General features: G+C 40.7%; 3 protein-coding genes and 1 long non-coding RNA gene across 4 annotated transcripts in view; 2 read left to right on the top strand and 2 right to left on the bottom strand.

Moving 5' to 3' along the window:
• Positions 1-1,064: 1,064 nt before the first annotated feature.
• Positions 1,065-2,094, bottom strand: LOC129354919 (uncharacterized). The gene is made up of 2 exons (XR_008605210.1): positions 1,555-2,094; positions 1,065-1,399 (listed from the first exon to the last, which is right to left on the bottom strand). It is a non-coding gene; the product is annotated as an uncharacterized LOC129354919 (long non-coding RNA).
• Positions 2,095-5,156: 3,062 nt separating this feature from the next.
• On the top strand, positions 5,157-8,767 carry LOC129354897 (uncharacterized). Its single transcript, XM_055024446.1, has 18 exons — positions 5,157-5,262; positions 5,339-5,394; positions 5,468-5,557; positions 5,685-5,809; positions 5,890-6,027; positions 6,104-6,169; positions 6,234-6,404; positions 6,476-6,575; positions 6,634-6,839; positions 6,906-7,265; positions 7,348-7,465; positions 7,531-7,736; positions 7,809-7,918; positions 8,006-8,159; positions 8,232-8,299; positions 8,372-8,490; positions 8,561-8,642; positions 8,761-8,767. Exons 1-18 carry the CDS (start codon positions 5,204-5,206, stop codon positions 8,765-8,767), a joined length of 2,235 nt encoding a protein of 744 aa, XP_054880421.1. The 5' UTR covers positions 5,157-5,203.
• Positions 8,768-10,152: 1,385 nt separating this feature from the next.
• LOC129354911 (uncharacterized) lies at positions 10,153-12,088 on the top strand. The gene is made up of 2 exons (XM_055024462.1): positions 10,153-10,236; positions 11,167-12,088. The coding sequence occupies exons 1-2, from the start codon at positions 10,156-10,158 to the stop codon at positions 11,917-11,919; spliced, it is 834 nt and encodes a 277-aa protein (XP_054880437.1). The 5' UTR covers positions 10,153-10,155; the 3' UTR covers positions 11,920-12,088.
• A 98-nt stretch (positions 12,089-12,186) lies between these two features.
• The window catches only part of arhgef15b (Rho guanine nucleotide exchange factor 15b), a 17,028-nt gene continuing 4,626 nt past the window's right edge, over positions 12,187-24,588 (bottom strand). The window contains 18 exon segments of the mRNA XM_055024445.1: positions 12,187-12,744; positions 13,040-13,144; positions 13,220-13,302; positions 14,420-14,584; positions 15,205-15,359; positions 15,439-15,471; positions 15,473-15,532; positions 15,715-15,789; positions 17,035-17,164; positions 17,288-17,440; positions 17,533-17,693; positions 18,628-18,911; positions 19,552-19,598; positions 20,105-20,147; positions 20,231-20,555; positions 20,557-21,071; positions 21,113-21,445; positions 24,446-24,588. The exon segment at positions 24,446-24,588 is cut by the window's right edge and continues 310 nt beyond it. Coding sequence (XP_054880420.1) covers positions 12,584-12,744; positions 13,040-13,144; positions 13,220-13,302; positions 14,420-14,584; positions 15,205-15,359; positions 15,439-15,471; positions 15,473-15,532; positions 15,715-15,789; positions 17,035-17,164; positions 17,288-17,440; positions 17,533-17,693; positions 18,628-18,911; positions 19,552-19,598; positions 20,105-20,147; positions 20,231-20,555; positions 20,557-21,071; positions 21,113-21,445; positions 24,446-24,588 — 2,971 coding nt within the window. The 3' untranslated portion in view covers positions 12,187-12,583.

The raw sequence follows: 24,588 nt of genomic DNA, 5'->3' as shown, positions 1-24,588 counted from the left end.
ATGTAACTTTAAAGATAACCTGAGAAAATACAAAAAAAAAGACAATTTCTTTAATTCTAACTCAAGCTGTGATGAACAAACCAAAGAAAAGAGTCATCATCCAACAATAAATAGGGAAAAACAACTTGTTTTTCAGGAATTCTGACTTTTATCCTTTAAATAAGGGAGAAAAAATAAAGTCTGGTATTTTTCTGTTCTCAGTTTTAGTTTTTCCAGATTTTTAGACTCTGAAAACATTCAATGAAATTCAATGCTCTTCAAGAGTGTGTAGAAACTTTGAAGCAGATTCACTTGGATATTTGCCAAATTTCCACTGCTTCCTTCATAAAAGATTATATTGATTCAATCTTTAGTGTCAGCAGGTGGATGTCAGACAATAATGCAGATGAAAATTACAAATGGTTTAAAAAAGATTATACGTTTTTCTAAGAAGGCAAAAAGTCTTAAATCAAGAAGAAACGAACTACTGGTATTACTTTTTAGAGAAATCGAATGTGAGCATTTTTCTCCTCCACAGCAGTCATTTGGAAACACTCTTTAATTAGACGATGACCTTTCCTGCAGCTTTTCCTCCTCCTTCTCAACGGGATCTCTCTGATTAACCTGACTACTCGGTTTTTAAGTGAAACATGTCTTGACGTAAAGGAGCATTTCCCAGGCAGGCATCCAGCTGAGCAGCTCTGGACGAAGGAGGAGTAAAGATCAGGTCACAGCTGTCCATCCTGCCAAGGTGTTTGTGAAAACTAGTGAAGGTTTATATAAGCTAATAACACATTTGAATGACTAATAAATGAATTCTTTGCTTCATTCATGGTGACGATGAGTCAAAATTGTGAACAGTTTATGAAGAGATGCCTTCCTGTGCTTCGTCCAGTGCCTTTTGATCGTGATTATGTGATTACACACTTCCTTCTTTACTTCCTCATTCATTTCTTCCTTCTTGAAGATCGTTTAACTGAAAGGAATCTGCAGGGCCGTGCAGAGACCACTAAAGGGGCAGGTGCTCCAAAAAAAAAGGGGGCACATCTAATCACATTTTAGGACAGAATATAAACAACGTCACACAGCTTTCAGAGTTTAATTAACAATGATAGATTACAAAATTGTGAGACATACAATCAAAGAACATCTGCCTGGGTTGCTGTCCTTGCAGTGGCGATGAAGACGGTCCATTCAGAAAAACAGAGCTGCATCAAACTTTAACGTGGAACTGCAGGAAAAAAAACAAAAACAAAAAACAAAAGCAAAAATGTACATAGGTTTGTAAGTACCTATGTACATTTTCTTCAATCTTTCCTCTTCTTTTTTTCTTGTCAGTTTCTCTTTTCTTTTTTGCCTCATTGTCTCATCTTCTCTGTGTTGAGTGAAGTCTTATCTATTTCAGTCTCTTGCCTTTTAACTGTTTAAAAACAAATTTTAAACTTTTAAGCATTTTTTGCTATTTTTGTTCTCTTTTGTTCACAGCGGCAGTTTTTTGTTGGTCATGTCTTGAAAAATGTTAATTTCACTGTGAATGATTGGCACAGTTGACCCAATTGGTCAACAATCGACTACCTTTTGCTGCTTCTAGCAGATCCTTTCTTTTTTGTTTCTGACGTCTCTCTTTACGTGGCATCTTGAACTGAAACAAGCAAAACATAATGAGTTATGATCAGAACACTATAATAAACCACACTACCAGTTCTTTACCCTTGTGTTTAAAGTGTAGGTACACAAGCAAAACTTGCATCCAACACTGAAGCTTAAAATGTTAGTTTTACACTTCTCTGTTACTTCTACATCACTAAGAGCAAATATATCTTGTGGCGTGCAAAAGAATTTTCAGTCACATTGGTTAAACAAAAGCACACACCCTGATTTGTATCTTTGCATCATGCATAGAACCCATTGCATCATCAAGCAGATTTTGGGACTGGTATGTAAAGAAAACACTGACACTTTCATACTTTTTATACTTCCACTTTATGGTTTTGGCTTTTGAGAGAATCTAATTGTTTTAAATGATGAAATTCCAAGTGTTAGTTTTGTAATATTCCTTGGAAAATTGTTGTCAATCTTGTCAGAATGTAAACTATGTGATATTAAATAAATGCAAAAAAATAACTAAACAAATGTCAAATAAACAAAAAAAAACCTGAAAATCAATAGTTGGGAGTTTAAGTTAAAGAGAGAAAAAAAATTAGAGACTTAAGAATAACAAAAGTGACAAAGAACAGGAGACTTTGGGTCAGTTTGAACCAGAGAAAATCAGATACAGAATAAGAACAACACATCCTGACCTCAGAGAGTCCCTTTAGCTAAAAGATAAGTCTGGTATGAATATGTTGACAGATGTCATACTGGTTAGACAAAAGCACAAACCCAGCTCTGTACATTTGCACCATGCATACAAAGAAAAAGTATCACAAGACTGATTTTGGGGCTGATATATCTGAAAAAAGCATCTTGATGCATTTTTCTACTTTCATATGTTGTGGAGAAGTGTTGGCAATCTCTGTTTTTTAAATACTGTGAATGTTTGGGTTGCTGAGACTGCCAGCTCAAACCTGCATAATTTAGCTTTTTTTTTTTGGTTGTTGATTTTGAACCTGAAAATAACCAAAATATCAATTAGGCCCCTAATTATTCAAACTTCTAGCAGAGTGGGATACCGAACTGTCATCTAACCAACTTCTTTGTTTCTGATTGGAAATGATGCAGGCATCTCTCAAAAAATAATAGAATAATTTCAAAGTAGCACCAATTTTGAAATTTGGTTTGTTTTTACATTAATACACAGTTCATTTTAACCCTGTTGTGGACCTCAAGTAGTTTTGTTGCTCTTCTCTGAACAATTATAAAATGTTCAGCAAATCAGTCACATGTTCAACATCTAATTCTAATAGATCGTCTTCTTTCTAATAGATCGTCTTCTTTCACGAGTCTTCATAAAATGTTAATATTCTTAAAGATATTGAGATACAAAGGAAACACACTTGTCTCTAAAGTCGGAGTGATTTGGTTTAAACTGATGTGGTTGAGAGTAAATTTCGGAGAAAAGCAGAAATGGATATTACGCACATGGTGACAAGTCTGTCAAATTCTTAGTCATTCAAATAATAATCATTTTATTAATTGTCAAAATCTCCCCCAAAACTTTCCTCCTACATTAGGCCAGCAATAGGATTAACCTCTAAAGTCCAGATTTGATCTTGTAACAACTATGAGCTCAATTTGGAGCCACCATCATGGCTGATCACTACTCAAAGCTCAAATGCTCAAGGAGTCAGAATAAAACTAAATAAAAAGGGATGTACTGATAAGGATAGACACACAGACTAACCCAAACACCCCTGAATCATAAGTGTTTTTTTATTTAATGAAAAACACACGATTACCTCTGTATCATTATGCGTGATAAATTACTCACAAGCAATGTTGAACACAATCATAATGATGCACAGGAGAAAATTATTTGGGTGTAAATATACTCACCTTTGCAGCTTGGCTCTTCCTATTCATCTGAACGTTTCTCCTTTTTTCACAAAGCAACTTATATGGAACTGAATAAGCTCCTCCTGCCTGCAGATAACCAAATCAATGTAGGAGGAAAAATGAAAGTGACGATCCCCCTTCAATGTTATGACCTAGGAGGAACCAGAACGTGAGAATTGCTATGAACTTTAACAATGTAGTACTTCAAAAGTAAAAATTGGCTATTCTGAAATAATAGCACTGTGGATGTCATAATCTTGTCAACAGACCTTATTGCATTCATGTAGTTAGCAAGCAACTACATTAATGCAGTTTCTCTGAAATGGCTTCAGCAGAACTCTTCTTGTGGCCAACAACTAATCACTAGCATCAGTCTGAGGAAAGCTTGTCTCTTCTAACGCTCGGCTGTTAAATGGTGGAGGGGTTTATCACAATTACGACGCCAAGGAGAGATCAAGATCTCAACTCCGACTTGGTTCAGGACTTTGAAGTCCAAATCTGGGCGATGATGTCTTGCAGCAGGACCCGGTCAGCTCCCTCATTTATCAACATAAATTCTGCAGTGTTTCAGAGACGTGGCGCAATCTGTGAAAAAAAAAGTTGAAATAGAACCAGACGCTTCATCATAAAACTGATCAAAACATCAGTAAATCCCCACACGGCTGACTGAGAGTTAAGAAGTGGACAGTCTTGCAGAGATAAAGCCCAGATCTTGATGCTGTAGGGTGACTTTAAACCGACTGGAAACTCCTAAAACATCATACAGATGAAAGTGATAGAGATTAGTCAGGATACCAATTGGGGACAGGGTGTCCAAAGTTATTTCTCAGCTGAAAAACAAATTTTTGTAGATACGTTTTGATTAGTAAGTAAAAAAAAGATTAACATTTGTGTTCTAACTGCAATTAAATACATTTTGCTAAAAGAAAAGCACAAAGGTAAGTAAATAACAAATCAGTATGAAAATATTTCTTTATGAAGAACTGAATATTTAAAAGGGAACTGATGTAATTTTCTCAAGATTGGCTCCAGTCCTCTTTGGCGTTGCTGCCCCCTGCTGGTTGTTCTGTGTCAGTGGCTGTTTGAAAGAACCGATGGTTTCTCCATTTTCACTCTGATGATTGGTGGCTAAAATATCTTTAATTCAGGGCCTTTTTTTGCTTCATTCCCTCATATAAAATTTGGGACAGAACAGCATGAAGGGCAAATTAATGAAGAAATAACTGAAGTCAGATGATAAAGACAGCATGATAGCATTACTATCAAAATACATGTTTAAAAGTTCAGAAATTTTTCAATATTAAACCTTTGGAAAAGTTGAAAATGTAAGCAAGAGATTATTCATTTTTAAAATGTGTGTTTCTATCAGTATATATGTCACATGTCAGAACAGAAAACAATAATTAACAGTTATTAATTATTGTTAATTGATCATTTTGTTGCCAAATAATTGTTTAGCTTCTAAACTGATCTAATGTTTTTCTTTTTAAGAAAACAGAATTACAATAGTGGCTTATTTGAGTTCCTACTACTGGACAAAGTTTGCCATTCACATTGGCAGCAGCTGTTCTGTCTGATTTAATTACTGACAGGCTGCACCTTGGGAGGCAGATCGTTCGTTGCTTTGTGGACAAAAAAAGCTGGGCAGAGGACAGACATGGTGCATGTCTGGTGAGAAACAAGTGGTTCACTTGTGCTTGTATTGGTCAGTGGGTGTAGTTTGCTAGCTATGAAGCTAGCTGTAGACACCAACACATCAACAACTATGGCTTTCAAGTTGATGTTTAGGTAGGTTGTTGTGGTTGATTGCACATCAAGTTTAGATTTTTGAGCTGTTTTCTCATTTTTTGTTTTGTAACTACAGTGTGGCATTACTGCTGTCCTTGTGGTCCACTGCAGAATGTGACTTCCTCGTGGAAGGTTGGTAGATCCTTTTCTATCCCACAGTGACGCTCTAAGACAAGAGTTCTCTACAACTTGTGTGTTTCCACAGGCGTTCTTCGACTAGAGTGTCGTGATCGTTACTTTGTGATAGCTGTTGACCTTGCTGCCACTGGAGAAGTTCCTCGCTTTGAGGCTGTAGGTTAGTGTTCCTGTTCTGCTGCAGCTTGTAGCAGTGAGAATGGCAATGGTTTGAGACAAAGTAAGCTGAACATGTTTATAACTGATTGCTTAACCCATGAAATGTCTTTGCTTGATGTTTCTCTCAGATGGAACAGGCACATATGCCATCACTGAGCATTATGCAGCAAAGTGTGGTTACACTATCAGCATTCTCTCTCTCCTGGGCCTTGTAGAGCTCAGGGCATCCTACTTCAGTTGTCACACTGAGAGGGTACAGAAAGAAACCAGCTTTCCTGACCTTTAGAGAAGATTCCTTGTGCATCCTGGCTAATATTTACAACTCTGTTTCAGGGTGCTGGCTTTTCATTCAGATTTAACCTGATAACTACCTATAAAGGGGTAGATGCTTACTATGCGCTCAATAAGACCTGTTCATCCCCTCTGCCCTGGTCACCGAGAGAGGTCACCTGTGAGGTCAACTACATGGAGGTGTGTCTTTGTCAAGTCTCCCTCCCTCCTTAAGCCCTCACTCCTGTCTTTAAACCCTCTAATCATGTTGCTGCAGGTTTCTGTAAGGAGTGAACTTCCATGCCAATCTGGGTTAAGTGACGTCTGGAGCATACTTGGCCCTGTATGTATCAATGATTGCAATTGGTTTTCTGGATTAGCAAATTTCTAATTGTCTGTCTCTACAGCCTTACAGTCCCTCCACTGAAGACTGGCAGGTGACTTTTCAAAATCCAGATGAGCAGTTGCCACCCATGAATCTGTCTCGAGCCCGACAGCAAGGCTACATATTTGATCTTGTCCATGACAGGATTGTGTTTCGTACGCCGTATGGTCAACTTGATTCCTATCATACTGAGGTAGACGGCCCTTTCCAGCTACTTGCAATGTCCTATTACCAACATGGTATTGAACCACCATGTCTTCTTAGGTGACTGGGATTCCAGTGGAGGTGGTCCGTGCAACATTGTTTTCGCAGAAAAGCTGGGTTGTCGTTATGGTTGACCTGATTGCTGCTTGCTCCAAGGGGTGTAAACTTAGCTGTTTTTACAAAGCTGTACAGTTTGGTAAAATCACTTTCTCCAACAGATGAAGGGTCATATGACAGTGGCTATATGATCTGGGACACTCCAGAAGCACTCTATCCCAGTCTTGGCAAAACACAGATTAGTTTTGGCCTCAATGGTAACCTTATGGACCAGGCAGCTGCGGCGCAGAAGGGATTTATTATGGGAAGGTCTAACTCGACTGTCCAAATCGGGATCCCTTATAATGCTGAAGGAGGCTACAGGAAGGTAAAGACACTTGACTATAAAAGTCTCCTGTATATTTGACTTGCATCTAACTGAAATCAATTTCAGAGTTTTGTGAGCGATGGCCTCTTTGAGTTCTACATCTTCAACCTCGACTTGAAACAAACTTCAGTGGATGAACGTCATGAAGAGACTGTGGTGTGGTTTCACAGGACTCTTGTTACACCCCTCCTGTCATCTCCACTCTTCATAGAAGACCAAACTGATGTAGAAGATGGCACATTCTCAATCAATCTAGGCAAAGTTCCCAGAGATGTTGAGCTGACCTCTGTTCAGCTGAATGGGCAGGAATTTGCAGTGCCCTTCAATGACTCCATCGCATACACCCTTACAGAAGTCAGACATTCCAACAAAAGCCACAGCTACACTCTGAAGGTGCCATTGCGTGACCCAATTGTAATCCAGGAGGTAAGTGTCTTTAAGAACATTGTCGAGTGGGGTCATAATGCAAACATGGTTCTAATTGTGCGTATATATATATATTTTTCAGTTCTCCAAAGAGAATGCAGCCATGTTGCACAAACTGGACATAAACTACACCCTGATTGTCACACCTGGAGATGAGCCATACTACCACACCATCTCAGCCACAGCACTAATGGCTGCCCGTAAGTCATATCCTAACTTGGTTCCCTTAAATTAAATATTTAGCTGACTTGGTTTTGTTTGGCAGCTCCTCCATCTTTTGATGTGGTATGTACGGAGTCTGGGATTGATTTCAAGTTGGCGTATCGCTCTTTTGACTACCTGTGGGATTTCATGATTGGCTCAGACCGACTAACCCCAGCGCTGGCAGCCAACCATGGCTACACCATGAGCAATGACAGTCAAAGTCTACTGCTCAGTGTTCCACTGTTCACACATGGATACAAATACACGGTAAATGGCAACTGGGCTTATCTAGGAGGTTTTGAGTTTTTAAGCCTGACATTGAAATTCCTTTTCTTGAAGGATATTGGTCTGAAAGGCTTTCTCGGGACATTTACAATCCTTGTGAGGGATCGTGAAACTGCTGACATCCTGACTTCCACCACCAAGACGTGCCTGTTTAATACCACAGAGTTCATTAGTAAGAGCTATATTGGTTATATTATCATAATGGAGGTTGCCAGGCTTATGAATACTAACTTGTGGCTATTTTCCAACAGTGTGTTCAACGAATGGGTGGATGACTGTGGCGGTTGGCTGGTTGAGATGCCAGCACATTCCCATCTCGTGAACAGCCTCTGTGTACCAAAAGAAGCAGATGGCACACGAGTGCTCTTCTCGTTTCCACTTCACAGTTGTGGTTCCACTGTTAAGGTAACGATTACCCAATATTAAAACTAGCTGCAGAGTATCAAGTGTTTAAGACTCTTGTTTCCCCCCCCTCAGTTGGCAAAGGAAACCGTGACTTATCAAAACAAGATTTACTTGGACACTTCTGAGAATGCTGTTGAAGGGTAAGGCAGCACGTCATGGTGCCACATTCTAGAACTGTTTTAATTTCAGTCTCAATCTTCTGGCCCCCACAGAATGACCGTGCGGTGCATGTACCCACTAGCTAGTCTCTACCGACTCTTCTCTCTCCACAAATTTGAATCTGACGAAGAAGGTGTTGGCAACATAATCCCTTTTGTGGAAACTACAAAAGGTTTGTTTGCTTGCTTAAGAACTTGGATGCATTTTCAAGTAATGTCAATTAAACTAAATGTCTCTCCTAGCTGTTCCAGCTACTGTGACTCCAGCAGTTGCTCCCCAAATAACCAGAACTCGAGCTTGCCTCTGCCTCCTTTCTACCCTACTGTTCGTTACATCAAAGTTTACAGGGTTCAGAACCAACCAGGCCAGATCAGTAAAGGTAAGTGAATAAACTCTTGCAATTGAAGCTTTAAACATGTCTAACTCTTTCTTCTACTTGTAGGGCCTAAGGGAAACTTGCAAGTAAAGAAACTTCGTTATGCTTGAGGATGTGTGTAATTTTTACCGTCATTGAATAAAGCTTAAAGTGCTGTTTGAAATTGTGTATGTGCTTTTTTTTTTCTTTTTTTTTTTTTTTTTTTAGCAGAATGAATAAGAAATTCTGACATTTTAGTTTCACTCTCACAATGTTTGACCTATGGCAAAACTGGCCTGTGAAGCAAATTTTCAGAAAACTACAATTTGCGCTTCATTCTTTCCTCCACTCAGTGTAGAAGAGGTGCCAAGTAGCACTCATCTAAACCAGGGGTCTCAAACTCCACTCCTCTGGGGGGGCCACTGTCCTGCAGTTCTTAGATGTGCCACAGGGACAAAAAACGCTGGAATGAAATTGCTTAATTGCCTCCTTTTGTGGATCAGTTCTGCAGGGCCTTAATGACCTGATTATTCTATTCAGGTGGTGCAGCAGAGGCACATGTTAAAGTTGCAGGACAGTGGCCCTGAAGGACGAGTCTGAGGCCCATGATGTAAACCAGGTGTGTCAAACTCATTTTTGTTTTGGGCCAAATCAAGATTATGAAGGCTCTTAAAGGGCCGGTTGGCCAGAATGTGTTGATAAAAGCTGTTCACAAACTGATATGTCAATTAATTCTTAAAATGACTATTATTGAAGACTTTTCAGTCCCTTCAGAACTAATAATAAATGCGACTGTTTATTTACTCGCTGTATAAATCATGGACTATAATCATACATCAACTAAATTCTCAAGAAACTGAAGAGATTGATTGATATATATTGGCAGTAAACAGATAAAAACTGTATAATAGTGTTTAGTCTAGACTGTGGAGGGCCACATAAAACGCTACGGCGGGCCGGATTTGGCCCCGGGCCTTGAGTTTGACACGTGATGTAAACCATGATGTAGAACAGAGACTCGGTGCTTTGGAGATCTCTCCTTTCAAACCGATCCCTTTGCCGCGCTTTTTTCATCGAACGCAGTCTCGTCACTCCACCAGCAGGTGTCGCCAGTGGAAACGCAACAAACGAGCTTGTTTACTTTTGATGGTTCTGAAAGCACGAGTCCGTTTGAATTAATTAGACGACCATGAGCTACAGCGAAGCGCGTTTGTTGGTGAGTTTCCCCTCAGACTTTAACGCTTCAGTCGGGGTCTATTCATTTCATTGGCCGTTCGTCCTGAAACAGAGAGCCAGGCAGCCCGTCCTGCCACCCATCTCCAACAGGACCCTGCGGCACCCCTCCTTCCTGCCTCTCTACGTGCCCACACGTTTTCATCCCACTTTTCACGGAGACGCTCGCCCGGTCAGTCACGTCTATGTTGAGGTAAATGTTTTGAGTCTGAGCAATGAGTGACGGCTAATTTCTCTGCAGGGTACTCAATGAGTCCTGTGGAGCTGTTCTACACAGACCCCACTCTGCCCTGCGGGAGGAGGATCTATAATAGTCTGAGTAGGAAAATGGTGAGTCGGTCCATGCATCAAGATCTCCGAAAATGTTAAAAAGACGGAGTTTAAGTGCAGAAGCATGGGAAGGACTGCTGACAGGACAACTGTCCTGCAGACAGTTAATGCAACCTCAGAGGAAGTCATGAAAGGTCACTGCTAAAGAAGCTGGCTGCATATTTATTCGACTTTGAAAGCAAAAGTGTGTGGTTGAAATGAGACGCTCATGCAACAGGGAGAGACAGCTGTGATAGACATGTTCAGCTGTTGCGTTCAGATGTTGAAGTCTGAAGTCTCTTCTGCAAGAAGAGCTTCACATGATCGAAGTTGCTTTAGGTCCAGTGTGAAACTTCTACAGTCAATTGGTGGTTTAAGGAGACAAGTCTTATGCTGGGTTTAGTCCACTTTTTTAGTTTTCTTTTAGTCCTGAGTCTCCACCATCATCTGAGGACATTTCAGAGGACTTCTGTCTGCTGCCAAGCTTTATGAACTGACCCTGACCTAAAGGCTGCTATCAAAGCATCCTGGGCTTCCATTAACCGAGTCGATTGCCTCCATGCTACTAATGCAGTAATTAATGCAGAAGGAGCCCAGACCAATTGCTAAATGTGTACTTTACAGAACATAGATATAATATATTTGTCTGACATCTCTGTATTAAAAAAACAACTTATCTGTCTCCTGTAATACTCTAAATTTTAGGTTTTCTGTAGCTGTAAGTTTAATTACCAGTAGACAAACACAGAAATAGTGTTTTCCCATGAAAGGAACACACTGAAAAAGATATGAATCATGGTTGATCATTTGCATCAAAAAACAATTAAACATTTCATTCTCAGAATGGCTTGCTACATTAAACTTGGCTCATATCTTGAAAAGAAGTGTTAATGCTGAGTTTATAAAATACATACCATAAAGCCTGCTAATTGTTTTCACTTTTCCAATCAGGTTTTTGATTGCTCCCAGCTCAACACTCCTCCCCCCCTCATGTCTGCCTGCGTCGCCCCTTCAAGCCGCCCAGACCCATTCAGGGCCGGACCTCACCCCACCAACAACCTGGGCAGCCCAAGCTGGAGACTCCAGAGCATGCACCCTCCTCAGGTGCAGCCAAGGTTTGTGGTCATCCAGCTCACACAGCAGGAGGACCAGGTTATTACCAACCTGTTGAAACTCCACCACCAGGAGGCGCCCCAGAGCAAGGAGAGAGTCACCGCTGCAAAGGCCGACTTCCCAGGAGCTTTAAAGTCAAATCCCAGAGATCTTAGCACAGGTTCACTGGAGGGGGCAAACAAGGTTTTCTGCATTGATGCGTCAGAGGAGCGACAGAAATGGTCAGACGCAGAGTATGAAGCTGCTAACACTCTATTGAGCAGCTTTCAGCAAGCGGAGGATTTAATAGGAAACGCAGCGATGCCTCCTGATCATCTGCAGGCCCAAACCTCTCAGACAGAACTAGAATGCCAAACTTTCCCACCATCAGTGACTTGTTGCAGTTCACAAAAAGGAAGCCGCATCAAGGAGAACGGAGACATCGGGTCTCAGGAGGATATGACCGAATGTCCAACAGGTTTTGAGAGCAAACTGGAACAAGAGAAGATGGAGGGCAGGTCAGAGGAGCGGACGCTGACAGACCTGGAAGGGGACGCTGTGCAGGTTCTGCTCAGCCTCAGGGAGGTGACGACTTTCGATGCCATCCAGTGATCGTGTCGAACCAAAGGATTGTTTTTGGAATGAGTCTTTGATTTGGTAATGGAGGCCACAAACTGGGCAATTTATCCTCTGAAAAACCCCAAGACTTGAATTTATGTCATTCTTTTTGTTTTTACTGAGTTGTATCTTAAATATGTTCACGTTTGTACTGTGACATTAATATGTTGTGTTCAATAAAAATGTTCCCTTTACAAACACGAGACTAAGATAGTTTAATTTATTTTTTTAATTAAAAGTACAACCACTAGTTTTAATCAAAACACCCTTTTACAATTTACATTTTTCAACATATTTACAGGCGTAGTATTCCAGCACAATCGGTTTTAAATATCCAGAGGCGATCAGCTGATCTTCACTCACTGCCTCAGTGACAGTCAACAGGATGTTTGAAGTAGCAGAAACGTGAGAATGTGCATGACTGAACGTTAACTGGTTTCTCAAGAAATGCAAAGAATGATTGGCATTTACAGTTTCCAGTCATAGTTAAAAGTGAATGCTGCATTTTTAGCATCTCCAATAAAAGATCTAATTTTAGTTCCGCGTCGCTTCAGTGGTAGAAGTTAGTGGATTAATTACAAGGTGTTTGCTGATAAACAGCGTTCACTGGGATCTTCCGTCTTATTGTCCTTAAAGCATATGTACGGTGCAGACGTACTCAGCGGACCTTGCCGTATTTCACCATCATCGTAGCCTGAGAGACCCTGTAGCGCTCCTTCAGGTTTCTTCTCCTGACGTGCTCGTTGGTGATCTCGATGACGTTCGCAACGGGGAACCAGCCCTTCTGATTGTCAGACAAACGCATTCCTTCGTACCAGCCTGGAGTTGAAACAACAAAAAATAGGAGGGGGGGAAGAAGGCGGACGGCAAACAAGGGAAGATTGAAGGTTTTTCTCTTCATGCAAGAAAGTCAAAATCAAAGTTAATAAACTACTAAAGGAAGGTTTGAGGATTAAGGGGGTGTACACATAAAGTCAAGGAATGGAGCAGATCAGTGAAACAAAAGCAAATCTGTTCATGTGATACAATTATTCAATCTATATTTGAATCTCATATTTGCAGAAAGAAAAAGAATCAAAGATGATGTTTTGAAAATGTCTTTGATGGTTTTTACCTTCGTTGGTTTTGCGGGTGACGTTAACGATCTCAGTAGGCTCCAGGCTGAGTTCGTCTGCTTGCTGGGCGATGTACTGCTCCACACACTGCACCTGAGGACAATCTGACACACACACACACAAAACCGTCAGAATGGAACAAGACCAAACACACAGGGTCTGTTTGTCAATGTTCTCACCCCAGTCCTCATAAATCACTTCTTCATCGACGTCTTCTTTGGTGGTGCTGGGGAAAGCTGCCAACCATCTCTCCATGTCCGACCTGTTGACACAAACGAGCTTTGACTGGACTCTGAAGTAGAGCCTGGAGTTCTTCACCTCCTAATGACAAGATGAGAGCTTCTGATATGCTAACATGCAACGCGTCAGGGTTTACTGATGTTCCTCTTTGGGGGGCGCTGAATGACTGATCCTTTGCACAAATCGGATTTCATGTTTTTACGGGGTAGGTAAGGTTACCAGATTTCTACAATATCTTTCTTCAAATTCAGAACTTTACATCTACTCAGTATTAGATGAAATTGTCTTTTACTGAAGTTCTGAGTTCCTCCTGGTGGAACTGAGTCAGGGTTGTAGGTCATCTTTGTCTATATATTTTCTGTCTTACACTAAACGTTTACTTTATTGTCCTAAAGCAACTTTCTGGTAACCTTGGGATCTCTGTCCATTTGAGCCTAAGATTAAAACATGCTAGCTGATATTTTGATATTGGTCTAATATTTTCACATAATGCAGACGGCATCTTTCCTCATGATGCCATCTGATACTTCTTCTTCTCTTCTTGGTTGATTTCTAATTAAATTTTGATCACCCAATCAGGTAGCAGTTTTATTTTCTCTCTCTGAGACCAACTCAGAGTTTTCTTGGCTTATGTTTTGGGATCATTGTTTTGCTGAAAACCCTTCCCTTCATTTCATCTTCAGGTTCGAAATAACAACGTCTACGTATATTTCTCAATTAGTTGTTTTTTTTTTCCAAGTATGTGAAGTTGGCTAGATCCAAAAGGTTTCCATTGCCTCTTGAAGCCCTGCGTCAATCCCGTGTGAATTCCCCATCAACTTTTGAAAGGACTTTTCCTTCCACTCAACTTCCCCCGATATGCTGACAGGAGAAAACTTCTTTAGCAATGACCTTCTGTGGCTTTATCTTCCATGGATAAGCTATAATATGACATGTTTGTTTTAAAAAAAATCTCTTTTAAAGGTCTTATTTTTTTTCAAATGTTCAGAGAATTATGATTTTTAATTATCTGTATGAGCCAATATGAGCATTAAACTAAAGAGAAACACTTGCAACACATGATTTTATGTGTTTTAGTTTTTAAATTTCATCACTGAATCAAAGCTTATTGGGATTAGCTTTTATACATAAACACTCACTTGGTCGGGGCTTTGAGGACCCGCTCCATCGGGCGTCCCTGGTGGTTTTCCAGCATGACGAGGTTGAAGCAGTTCTCGTAGGCTGCGCCACCAAAACACTCATCCAAAGGCTGAGCCTGCACCAGAGATCGATGAGTGTGGTCCACCACCACGTACCGGTCTGAACTGCTCACAACAAACCAGAACCAGAGAGCAGAGCTCAGTCAACGGCAAACAGCTGAAAGGAGGTTTAATTGGAATTTAATTCATTCCAAAAAACAAAACAAACACAACAATAAACAATACAAAGCAAGCAGACATGTCACAGATGCCTCTTCTCTTAAATGCCTTTGAAAACATTTCCTGCTACATTTGAGGAAGTGTTGAGTCAATTCATGAGTGGTGACAGAAAGTCGAAGGCCTGCAGTGGTTTGTAGTCACATTTTTTCACAGGTGGAATGTTATGACGGCAGCATGACGAGGGGAAACAGCGGGAGAAATCTCCCAACTGATTCTGAATACTGAAGCTGAGCCAAAGGAAAAAAAAACTTCAGACCATTTTCAACCTTCTGTGAGACCAGCAGTACAGCAAAGGTGGTTAAACACTGCTCAAGTTCTTCAAGTCATGAGTGGTAATTAATAAGGTAGCCTGTTTTCACTCTGATGGTTATGTAAAGACGATTATATAGTGGGGGAAAAAAAGAGGTACATCTTCTATAGTGCATGTCGGTTTTTGAATTCAGTAGAAAGTAGTATTTTTTTAATGCATCATAGATAAAGTTTCTTCAAAAGCTTTTCTATGTTACCTTTTCTTGACGGTAATTATGAGGTGGTCGTTAAAAAGGAAGAGGTAAACCGCAGAGAACTTGGCTCTCATGTTCACAAAGGTTTTTGCTTTTGACATTTCTTGCAGCTCTCCCTTCTTCTCCAGAAATCGAGTCTCAGAGATGATGGGGACGGCCTGGTGAGGACAGAATGCAGTTTAAACTCTTCATAATTAACCAAACGGACATAATGAAGGCATCCCTGTCTGCGCTTACCCTGAGCTTATCGAACTCAAGCATCTTCGAGATTTTCAATCAGCTCCTCCATCTGCCTCATCTTTCCCACGTCTCTGTTACATTGATCAATGATCTGTGTCATTGATCAAGAGGGAAATAAAAAGTCAAAATGTTTATTTTGCTCTATAAAACAACTCCCTCTGCCACTTTAAATCATTCCTCACTCAGCAGGATATCCGCCTCCAACACTATAGCTAATATAAGGTTTCCAGTCATGTAAAGCAGAGGGGAAAGTGGAGAGTAAGGCCTGTTTACCTTAGAGACAGAGGCCAGCGCCTTGGAGGCGGTCTGCTCCTCCAGCGTCCCCTCTTTTGTTCTCTTCAAGATGTTCTGAAACAACAAACAAGCTTTTCTTAAAGCAGCTCATTCTTTTCCATACGTATCCTGAACAGGTCGCGTGGTGGAGGTGAGGCGAGCCACGTGTGTCAGGAGGCAGCGAGGATTCCTTTGGAGTGAAGCATTCCTCACAGTCACACAGCATGATGAACACACCGACTGGTTAAAGGAAATAATCGAGACCGGGAAGGGTCACCGGCTCTGAATGTGCTGACGGAAAATATTTAAAGCTTTTGGGAGCTAATTGTTTGAATTCTTCAGCTCACCACCTAACCCAGAGCCGAACAAACCCGTTTAGAAATATATGTCACCTGTACAGAACATCATAATCATCACACTTAACACATTTGGCACACATATATGAGTGAAATATGTTTTTTTATGCAACTTTTTGCAAAAGTTTTAAACCACCCATCATTTTTCTTTTTTACACTTTGAACCCAATGAACAAGACTTTCTGTTGACGTCTAAATAGTCTAGATTATTTCCAGGTGTTTTTTTGTGACGCTCAATGCAACTTCACTCTCTGGTAACAGGAAAATACCATCAGACAAATGGTGAATCATGTCTTCAAAAACTAAGGGAACAACGTACAGGAAATACCCGACACAGGACCTGAAATCCTGCATAATTTGCCATGTACTGTAAACTCACTGGTCAGATTATCATCCGCTGTTTACTAAGCTTTCAGCTAACAGCCATGAGTTATCTTTGATATTTTTATAGATTTAGCTAAATAATATGAGTTGTGAAGAGGCCTACTTTCCCATGTTCTTCATATTTCAATATTCCAACTATTTCATATTTACTTTAATAGTCGTCTTGATCAACTTTTATAAGTGTATTATTTCCCTTTAGAACAAAGGTTTAGAACAGTGACAATAGTGTGCCAGAGCCTGTTGTTGGTGTGTTTTTAAATGAGTGAATGTCTCTAGATATTGTGATAAATGCAACATGATGTATTTTACAGCAGAAACCCATAATTTCTATTATGTGCTCCAGACGCAGCAGATGACCCTGGTAGGTTGTCATTTTCATTTAAATCTGAAACAAAGTTAAAAGGCGTAGATATTTTTTTTAGAGAGAGAGCTACAAATGTAGCTCTTTATGAACTAGACAATCTTTTAGATTGCAATTATTTTATGATGCAAATACTGCTTAAAGTTTAAAGTGTAAGCACAACTCAGACTTCCACCCTTTTTCTGTCTTTAAAATCCAAACCAGCATGATGCTGCTCACCTCGATGAGCATCTTGATGCGTGTGATTCGCTGGAAGGGCAGCAGCAGAAAGGAGATGAAGGGCAGCCGCTGACACTGAGGCAGCTCCTGAAGGCGGTTGATGACTGTGGCGAACTGTTCATTAGTCTTCCTGCAGGTACGCAGAAAATCAGATTACGTCGCATCAGCTTTAGTGTTCCTGCAAGTCACCCTGATTTGCTGGCCTTCCAAACAGCTGCTGATCGTTTCTGGTGATGTGAAAGTTGCTTCTTACATGAGTCGGCTGAAGGTCTTTTCCTGGTAGGTCTGGTTGCGGACATAGTCGATGTAGGTGGAGAAGTTGTGCTGGGCGTGATAGTGGAGGATGTTGCATATATCTGGGAAAACAATCTCCTTGAAAATGTGCTCTTCGAGGTCTTTCCGGAACCTGCAGCAAAAGGTTTTATGACATATCTCCAGATAAGAGCTCCAGCTGCATCAGGATTTCTTTTCTGCATTTCTCATGGTGTGACCTCTCACCTTTCGCTGACCTCGCGGACCTTCAGGATGTTTGAGAAGAGAGTTTTCTTGTCACTAATGATGATTGTCTCTGTCAGCTCCCGGTTTTCCATGAAGTGCTCAGTCAGAACGTAGAGGGACCGCAGGTAGGAAGTCTCGGAGGTCAGGACCTCAAACATGCTCTGCCAAGAAGAATCAAAGTCAAACACTGAAACTTAGAACAAAGTTACATTACTTCTCCAGTCTTGTTTATGTTTCCAAGAACTGCCAAACATCCTGTACTTAAGATGATCCTTCCACCGAAATGTTACCAATAAGTGAGTAAATATTTCAATATATTAGAATATTGTATCAACAGCTTACTTTAAAAAGTAAAGTGTTTTATACACGTTTTATCCATGATTCACTAACTTCCCTAGCCCTTTTAAGAAATTAGAAATACAATTAGAAATTGTACAAAATGTACAAAAGAAAATCACACATAAATTGTATGGGTTGTCAACAGCGAATGGCTAAGATGTACATTAACCAGCCAACTGGTGATAAATTAGAAATCACCCATAATAGACTCAAAAAAGCTAGCTAGCCTTTCCTGGCTAGTTAGTAAGGCTATATTAGCAGCTAAGGACCGGTAGACGTAACCGTCCCAAGTCACAGACGATGTCTCTGTCCCAAGCAAATGTTTGTCTAACAGCAAAGTTCCATGAAAAAAAAAAACAAGCAAACTACATAGAATATACAAAATGAAATATTCCTTCCACAACAAATTAAAAACCTGTGATTAACATATTTAAAGCCTTTTTCAATGAATTTAAGACTTCTTAAGGTTTTAATTTAGGTAAATTAATCTAAGATGTTTTAAGACCTATTAAGGATCCACATGTACCTGCTATATCAATTCATTAAACATAAAGCGCTATGTGTCATGTGTTACATTATGGTAACAGTCATGGGAAAAACTGCTCATGTGACAGTCACCGACACTCAAAACACAGATATTGCTAAAACATGAAAAGTGAAAGGACTCTATGAAATACATGAGAGTCACTTTTAAAAAGTAAGACTATGACTTGTAAATAATAATTGGCCTGCTTTCAGCGTATTTGTCCTCCTCACCTCCTGATACTTGATCTGGTCAACAGTGAGCTGCTCCAGCAGTCCACTGTCCTGTACAGTTGGCTGTTCCTGCCACAAGGTGGGTTGACTCACTGTGGGCACAGGGCTCACAGTGGGCACAGGGCTCCCTCTGGCGACATTTGACTTCCCAGATGGTTTTTCGCTGAAGTGCGCCACAAATTCCATAGCATAATCCATGCTAGTTTTGCTGATGTTTCGGATTACGGTCTGTCGTTGAATCTCCTTTTGGATTGCGAAGTCGTTGTACGTTTGGTACAGAGGCTGAGGTGAGACAAATCCACGTTTAGGATGAGTTTAGTTTGCATTGTTACAAAGACATGGTTAAGAAAAGAACATGAATCCCTTCAATTAAAAAGCAACAATTACCTTATTTATATTCAAACACAACACAGGTGACAGCTAGGTGTATTTCTGTCTACACACGGCGTCCAAAGTGTAAACAAAAATAAAACAAACCGATAAACTTCCCTTTGATATTTATCTAGCATTGCATGACGTCCACAAAGTAAATACTATGTAAGTAGCCTGTATAATGAAACATGGTTTCAGTTTCATTCTGAAACAGATCAAACTCAGTAAGATTGGAAGAAGAGCATCTGTGAACTCCAATATTTTAAGTCTTGCTATAGATTTCATATAGGAGTTAGGTCTGGTCTTTGACTAGGCCTTCCTATTATATGAAAATGCTTTGATCTAAACTATTGTAAACCATAAAATCCCAATAAAATGAACCACTGAATAGGATGCGTCTCATTGTGCAAGGCTATTGTTTATCTGCACACAGACACAACCAGAAGAAGTTGCTATACAGACTTGCATTTAACCAGACGTGCTTTCAGCTCCACTTGCAACTTGGATCACTTGTGTTAATAATGACACTTTACTGATGTATCTGAGCCTTACCGTCTGTCAGGCACAACCTGAATGAAGACTTCCTTCTGACTGGAGACCTGAAACATAAAACACAAAGTGAGACGTGAACAGTTATCACAGCTTCTTTTACTTTTGTGGGAACTGTTGGATCAGTGACATCATGTGTTGTAATCACCCATTGTTGCTTAGAAAAATCACAATGTCGGTCAGAAATGGTTTGTTACCAATTGTAGTCTGTTCACATGGACTATGTATAGAGGGGTTGTTATGGAAAATTGACTTTTATGAGTTTTATATCACATTATAATGTTATTTCCTCAACAAAAACATTCCAACGCTCTTAAGAACGGTTTATAAACAGCATAACAGAGGAGCATTGTTGTGACAAAGTGCTGAAGGTAGGGCATTGGAAAGGCATGAGCTTCTTAAAGAGACAGAGGCCAATTTTGAGGCGTTAAATCAAAAAGCCAAATTTTTAAAAGTTATGTTTGACGCAACATTTTCATAACAACTGGAGGTAACGTAGTTACTTGATAAAGCTATAAAACAGCTCAGATACATAATACAAAACTTGAAAACTTACGGGTCTGTGTCTTCTTTCTCTCCATTACTTTTATTTTCTTCTTCTATTGTAAAAAAAACAAGCATTGGTTCAGATAACGAGCAATTCAGCACAAGAGGAGATTCTGATCTCGCTTAAAGTACAAACCTGACAAGCTGGCAGACTGTATCGACACATTGCTGGTCCTCCTGGAGTGGGTCTTCGGTGGAGCCGGCGGGGGTCTGTGAGGAAGCAGAGGGCTGCACGGAGGAGATGTTTTGGGGGGTTGCAGTCTGGCCCGACTGGGTGTGAGGTTGCTGCCATTGTAGATCGGAGAACCGTTCACAGGGACCCTTGGTGGTATGGCGGGTGGTTCCGTTGTGTTCTCAAGCTCAGGTGTGGCGTTCGAGGTGCTGCGGGCAGGTTTCTCCCGTCGAGCTGGTTGGCGTATTTTTTTGAGGAACTTCATGCAAGTCAACCCTCGAAGATGAAAGTTTTCTCGCGCCCCGATCATCATCAGGTAAATGGCGCTCGTAGATACTACTCCCCTCATCATCTTCTGCGGTATGGCTTGGGACCGGTGGAGGCTGAGGATTATTTTGAAGTAAAGGCTGACAGCGAGTAATGGCAGCCACAGAACCGTGCTCTGAAAGTTTTTTCAGACCCCCAGCCAGCGCAATTTCCAGAGACTGATGGAACTGTGATTTTGCCATTTTCACATCTTTTGGTGCATTCTTCACTTCATTTTCTCCCTCTTTAATCTTCTCACCAACCTTCCCACCAGATTCTCCATCATCTTCCACAGGATGGAGCACAACCTGTGGAAGATGTGCTCCATCTGCTGCATTCACTTCAATCTCCTTTGGCTGTTCAGCTTCTGTCTCTTCTCTCTGAACATGCACTGTTTTCTCTGCTTCTTTTGGTTCTCCCTCCATCCCCTCTTTGAACGCTTTCTCTCCTTTCTGCTGTTCCACTTCATTCTTTTCATCGTGTTCATCCCTCTTTTTCTCTGAGTGGTTCTTTTCCACCTTATTCCCTGCTGCCTTCAGCTCCCCCTCCGTCTTCCATGCTGGTAATTCAGACTCATATTCTTGTTCCTGTCCTCCAACTTCCTGTTGCTCTCTTTGCAGCGCCTCTTTGGATTTGCTTTCTGTCCCATCATATCTTTCTCTTCTCTGCGCTCTTCCCCGTTGATCTGACCCTCCCCACCTGGAGAGTTTTCATCCACAGGCACCCATATGAGCTTCATGCCGGGTCTCTTTAGGTGACACACGCAGGTGCAGGATTTGTTGCAGCACCTATTGAGAGGAGTATATAGCATGTCCTCTGCGTTTGCCTCAGCCGCTCCTGTCCCTTGATCCTCCACCTCCTTCCCATCAGGTGCTGGAGACACACAAGAGGTAGAACTTCATTTTTGACTGGTTTCATGCCATCTTGCCCTCCACCCCCATTTTTGACATTTTTTAATGAGCTTTCTGCATTTCATCACTACAGTTTCTGGGAAAAGTATTCATAGCTTTTAAGCCTTTTTTATATTTTATAACCACAAGCTTCAACGTATTTTGTCAGAATTTATTCAGAGACCAAGACAAAGTAATGCATAATTGACAAGTGGAAAGATTTGCGTTCAGCTCTCTGGCAGGAAAAGCTTTTAGTGTACGTAAAGCTGCAAGTCTTTTGGGGGAAGACATCTAGACACTGAACTCTTCTCACCACTCTTTGCAAAACAGATTTGATGAAGAGCATCTGTGAACATCTATCTTTAAAGTCTCGCCACAGATTCTAAATGGGATTTAGCTCTAGAAAGCATCTCCAAAGCATGATGCAGCTACCACCGTGTTTTATTGTAGTGATAGTGTGTTCAGAGAGCAGTGATGTAGAGTCAGTTTTCTACCACACTTGTTTTGTTTTGGTCTACCACTCAATATATGCATTGAGGTCTGTGGTTGTTATGTAATGCTAAAGGTTATGAATACATTTGCAAATAAAGTAATGTTGTACATGATTCTCTTTAGCGAGAATAGTTGGAGCATTCCAGGAAAAAACTAATAGAGGTCAGAAAGTCAACATGAAAACAACAATAAGAGGGGGAAAAAAATTATTAAAAGCTGATTGCTTTTCTTCCCCTGGCTATTTCCTACAGTTCCTGCACCGAAACAATTCAATATTTTTAGGTCAGTGGAGCCAGGGGCTTCCTCCCCCCAGTGGGACATGTCTGCAACTCCGCCCCTGGAAGCCATCCTGAAGGCATGTGGCTCATGTCCAAACCCTTTAAACTGGTTCATTCAAAAGGAAAAGAGCAGCTCCTCCAATAGACTCCTCCCAAACAGCTGAAATCTTACACGTAGATCTCAGACATAAAACCGTAGGCGAGGGTTGGAATGCGGATCAGCGGCTTTACCTTCATATTTTGGCACCTTAGCTTCTCCTTTACTAGACAGAGTGCCTCATTCCTAACCCTGAGCTGGTTGGCCACCTTTGGCAAAGGCAGATCATGTTAGATAGAAAATCTCATCCATTAGTGCAGTAATACTTTGAATGTGAAATAACGTAGTTTAAATCTACATGCAGAGCTCCAGAAAAAGTCCAAAAAGAAGAAAACATATCCACAAGCTGCAGTTCTATTACTCAAAAGGAGGATATATTTATGAATGCAGACACTAAACTGATATTTATATTTTTTTAACAAGGACTTTTCCACAGAACCACAGGAAAATATGGCCTTTGACATACTGGACGTGTCCAGTATGTCCTTAGTCTTTGACATGTTGGACATTTCCCGTCCAGTACTTTCAGGTCATCTGAACTTTTTGGCAGTGCATGCTTTCAAATTTATAAACAGCTCTTGCCACTCCTATTTAAATTTCTCTCTGTCAACCTTTACCTCAAAATAATCCTCAGCCTCCACCAGTCCCAAGTCCATTATCATCCATGGAAGAGATGGTGTCAACTTCTGCTTCTGTTTACAGCCACAAAGTTTAATTTTCAACACTTTGGGGGTCATGGGATTTGGGGTCATAGTTCAGGTATTACAAGTTTTTGAGTCAATAATCAACTCCTAGTTGTAAAAACGATAAAATCAAAACAAAAAGAATATATCGGAAGTTACTGAGCTACTCCAACATGCTGTCACCATTAGCGGTGCAATTAGGAATCCCTCAAGTTTAGGAGCTGTTTTATTTGTGAGAATGAGTCACTAAACAGAAGACTTTAGTGGTTTTGTGACAAAAAACAGAGTATAAAATATGCTAAGAGATTCCCTTGTTATATCAAGGCAAAAGTAATCCATGAAATATCATGTGACCTATTAATGAACCTCAGCAAAAATACGATTATATAACAACTGTTTCATTTTTACCGAGGTTAGATTATTAAATATCTAACCCGAGTCATAAATATTTGTGGTTCTCAGGAGCAGAAGCAGACTCTGCTGTTCCTTGTCTAAAGTCAGTCAGTCGGGTTGGCAGAGCAGCTGAGCTGACTGACCTGTTTACAACTGTCAGAGCAGAAAAGTGGAGAGTGCCGAACCTGTCCATCTATCTGTCTGTCAGCTCCCTGACTTTACTGTACATTTTAGATGTGAAAACAATTCATACCAGACTGCTAAGTGCTCCTCCATGCTTCACGCTGCATGTGCATTTTATTAGATTTTTCAGCTTATTTTGCTTTTTTGTGTATTAAAAGTTGGAAAAAGAAAATAACAAATTGTGTTGCTTACTAAAATGCACTGAAAGAAGAGTCTTGAAAGAGTAAATGAAACTTTTTCTTGTCAAATATATTTTAAGCATGGGTTTAAAACGAGCCTGCGTTCAGAGTTCAATGTGAAACTGCTATCAGCTCAGGCTAAACTGCAAGTTGTGTGTGAAACAGTTGGAAGATACAGGAACTGAGAATCACATGGGGCATAACATGAAGATGAGATACAGTTTTTGTGGTCTCATACTTACATTAAAGACCAAATGTTTGATAATTATAACTGCAAGTGAAAGCCTTGGTCCTACGTTGATACTAGTGGTTTCGGTTAGTGCAATGCGTTGCATGGAGGAAAAGTTTGGTTGGTTAAGAAGACAGAGGAAGAGTCTTAAACCAACGGAAATGTTTTTTTTTTTATTTTAGAACAGGTGACCTGGGTGTACTGGAACAAAACTTAAAGTGGAATTGAGATGCTTTAGCACATTCACAAATTCATTTCAGTCATCAGATATTTCCCAGAGCACTACCTCTCTGACCAACAGATTTCTGGCTTGTTCATCAGGAGCGACTGATGAAGGGGCTAACATAAAATGACCCCTTAGAAAAATACCCAGATTCCCAGAAAATGTTTCAGGATGCACCAAGACACATCCCGCCATTTTGAATCACAGACTTGCTCGGTTGCCGTACCTGATCGTCGTTTGTAAATGTTCATGCCTTCACTCTCCTCTCCTATGCTCTCCGCTCGTCTCTGCACAAAGCGGCTCCTCTTCTTGGGGAGCGGCGGTGCCTCGGGTTTGGAGACGATGCTGTCAGGTTTGGGTCTTGTCTCA

Source organism: Poeciliopsis prolifica, unplaced genomic scaffold, assembly GCF_027474105.1.
Source record: "Poeciliopsis prolifica strain line A6 unplaced genomic scaffold, Auburn_PproV2 SCAFFOLD120, whole genome shotgun sequence".
Lineage (NCBI taxonomy): Eukaryota > Metazoa > Chordata > Actinopteri > Cyprinodontiformes > Poeciliidae > Poeciliopsis > Poeciliopsis prolifica.
This window is presented reverse-complemented; position numbering and strand designations above follow the sequence as displayed.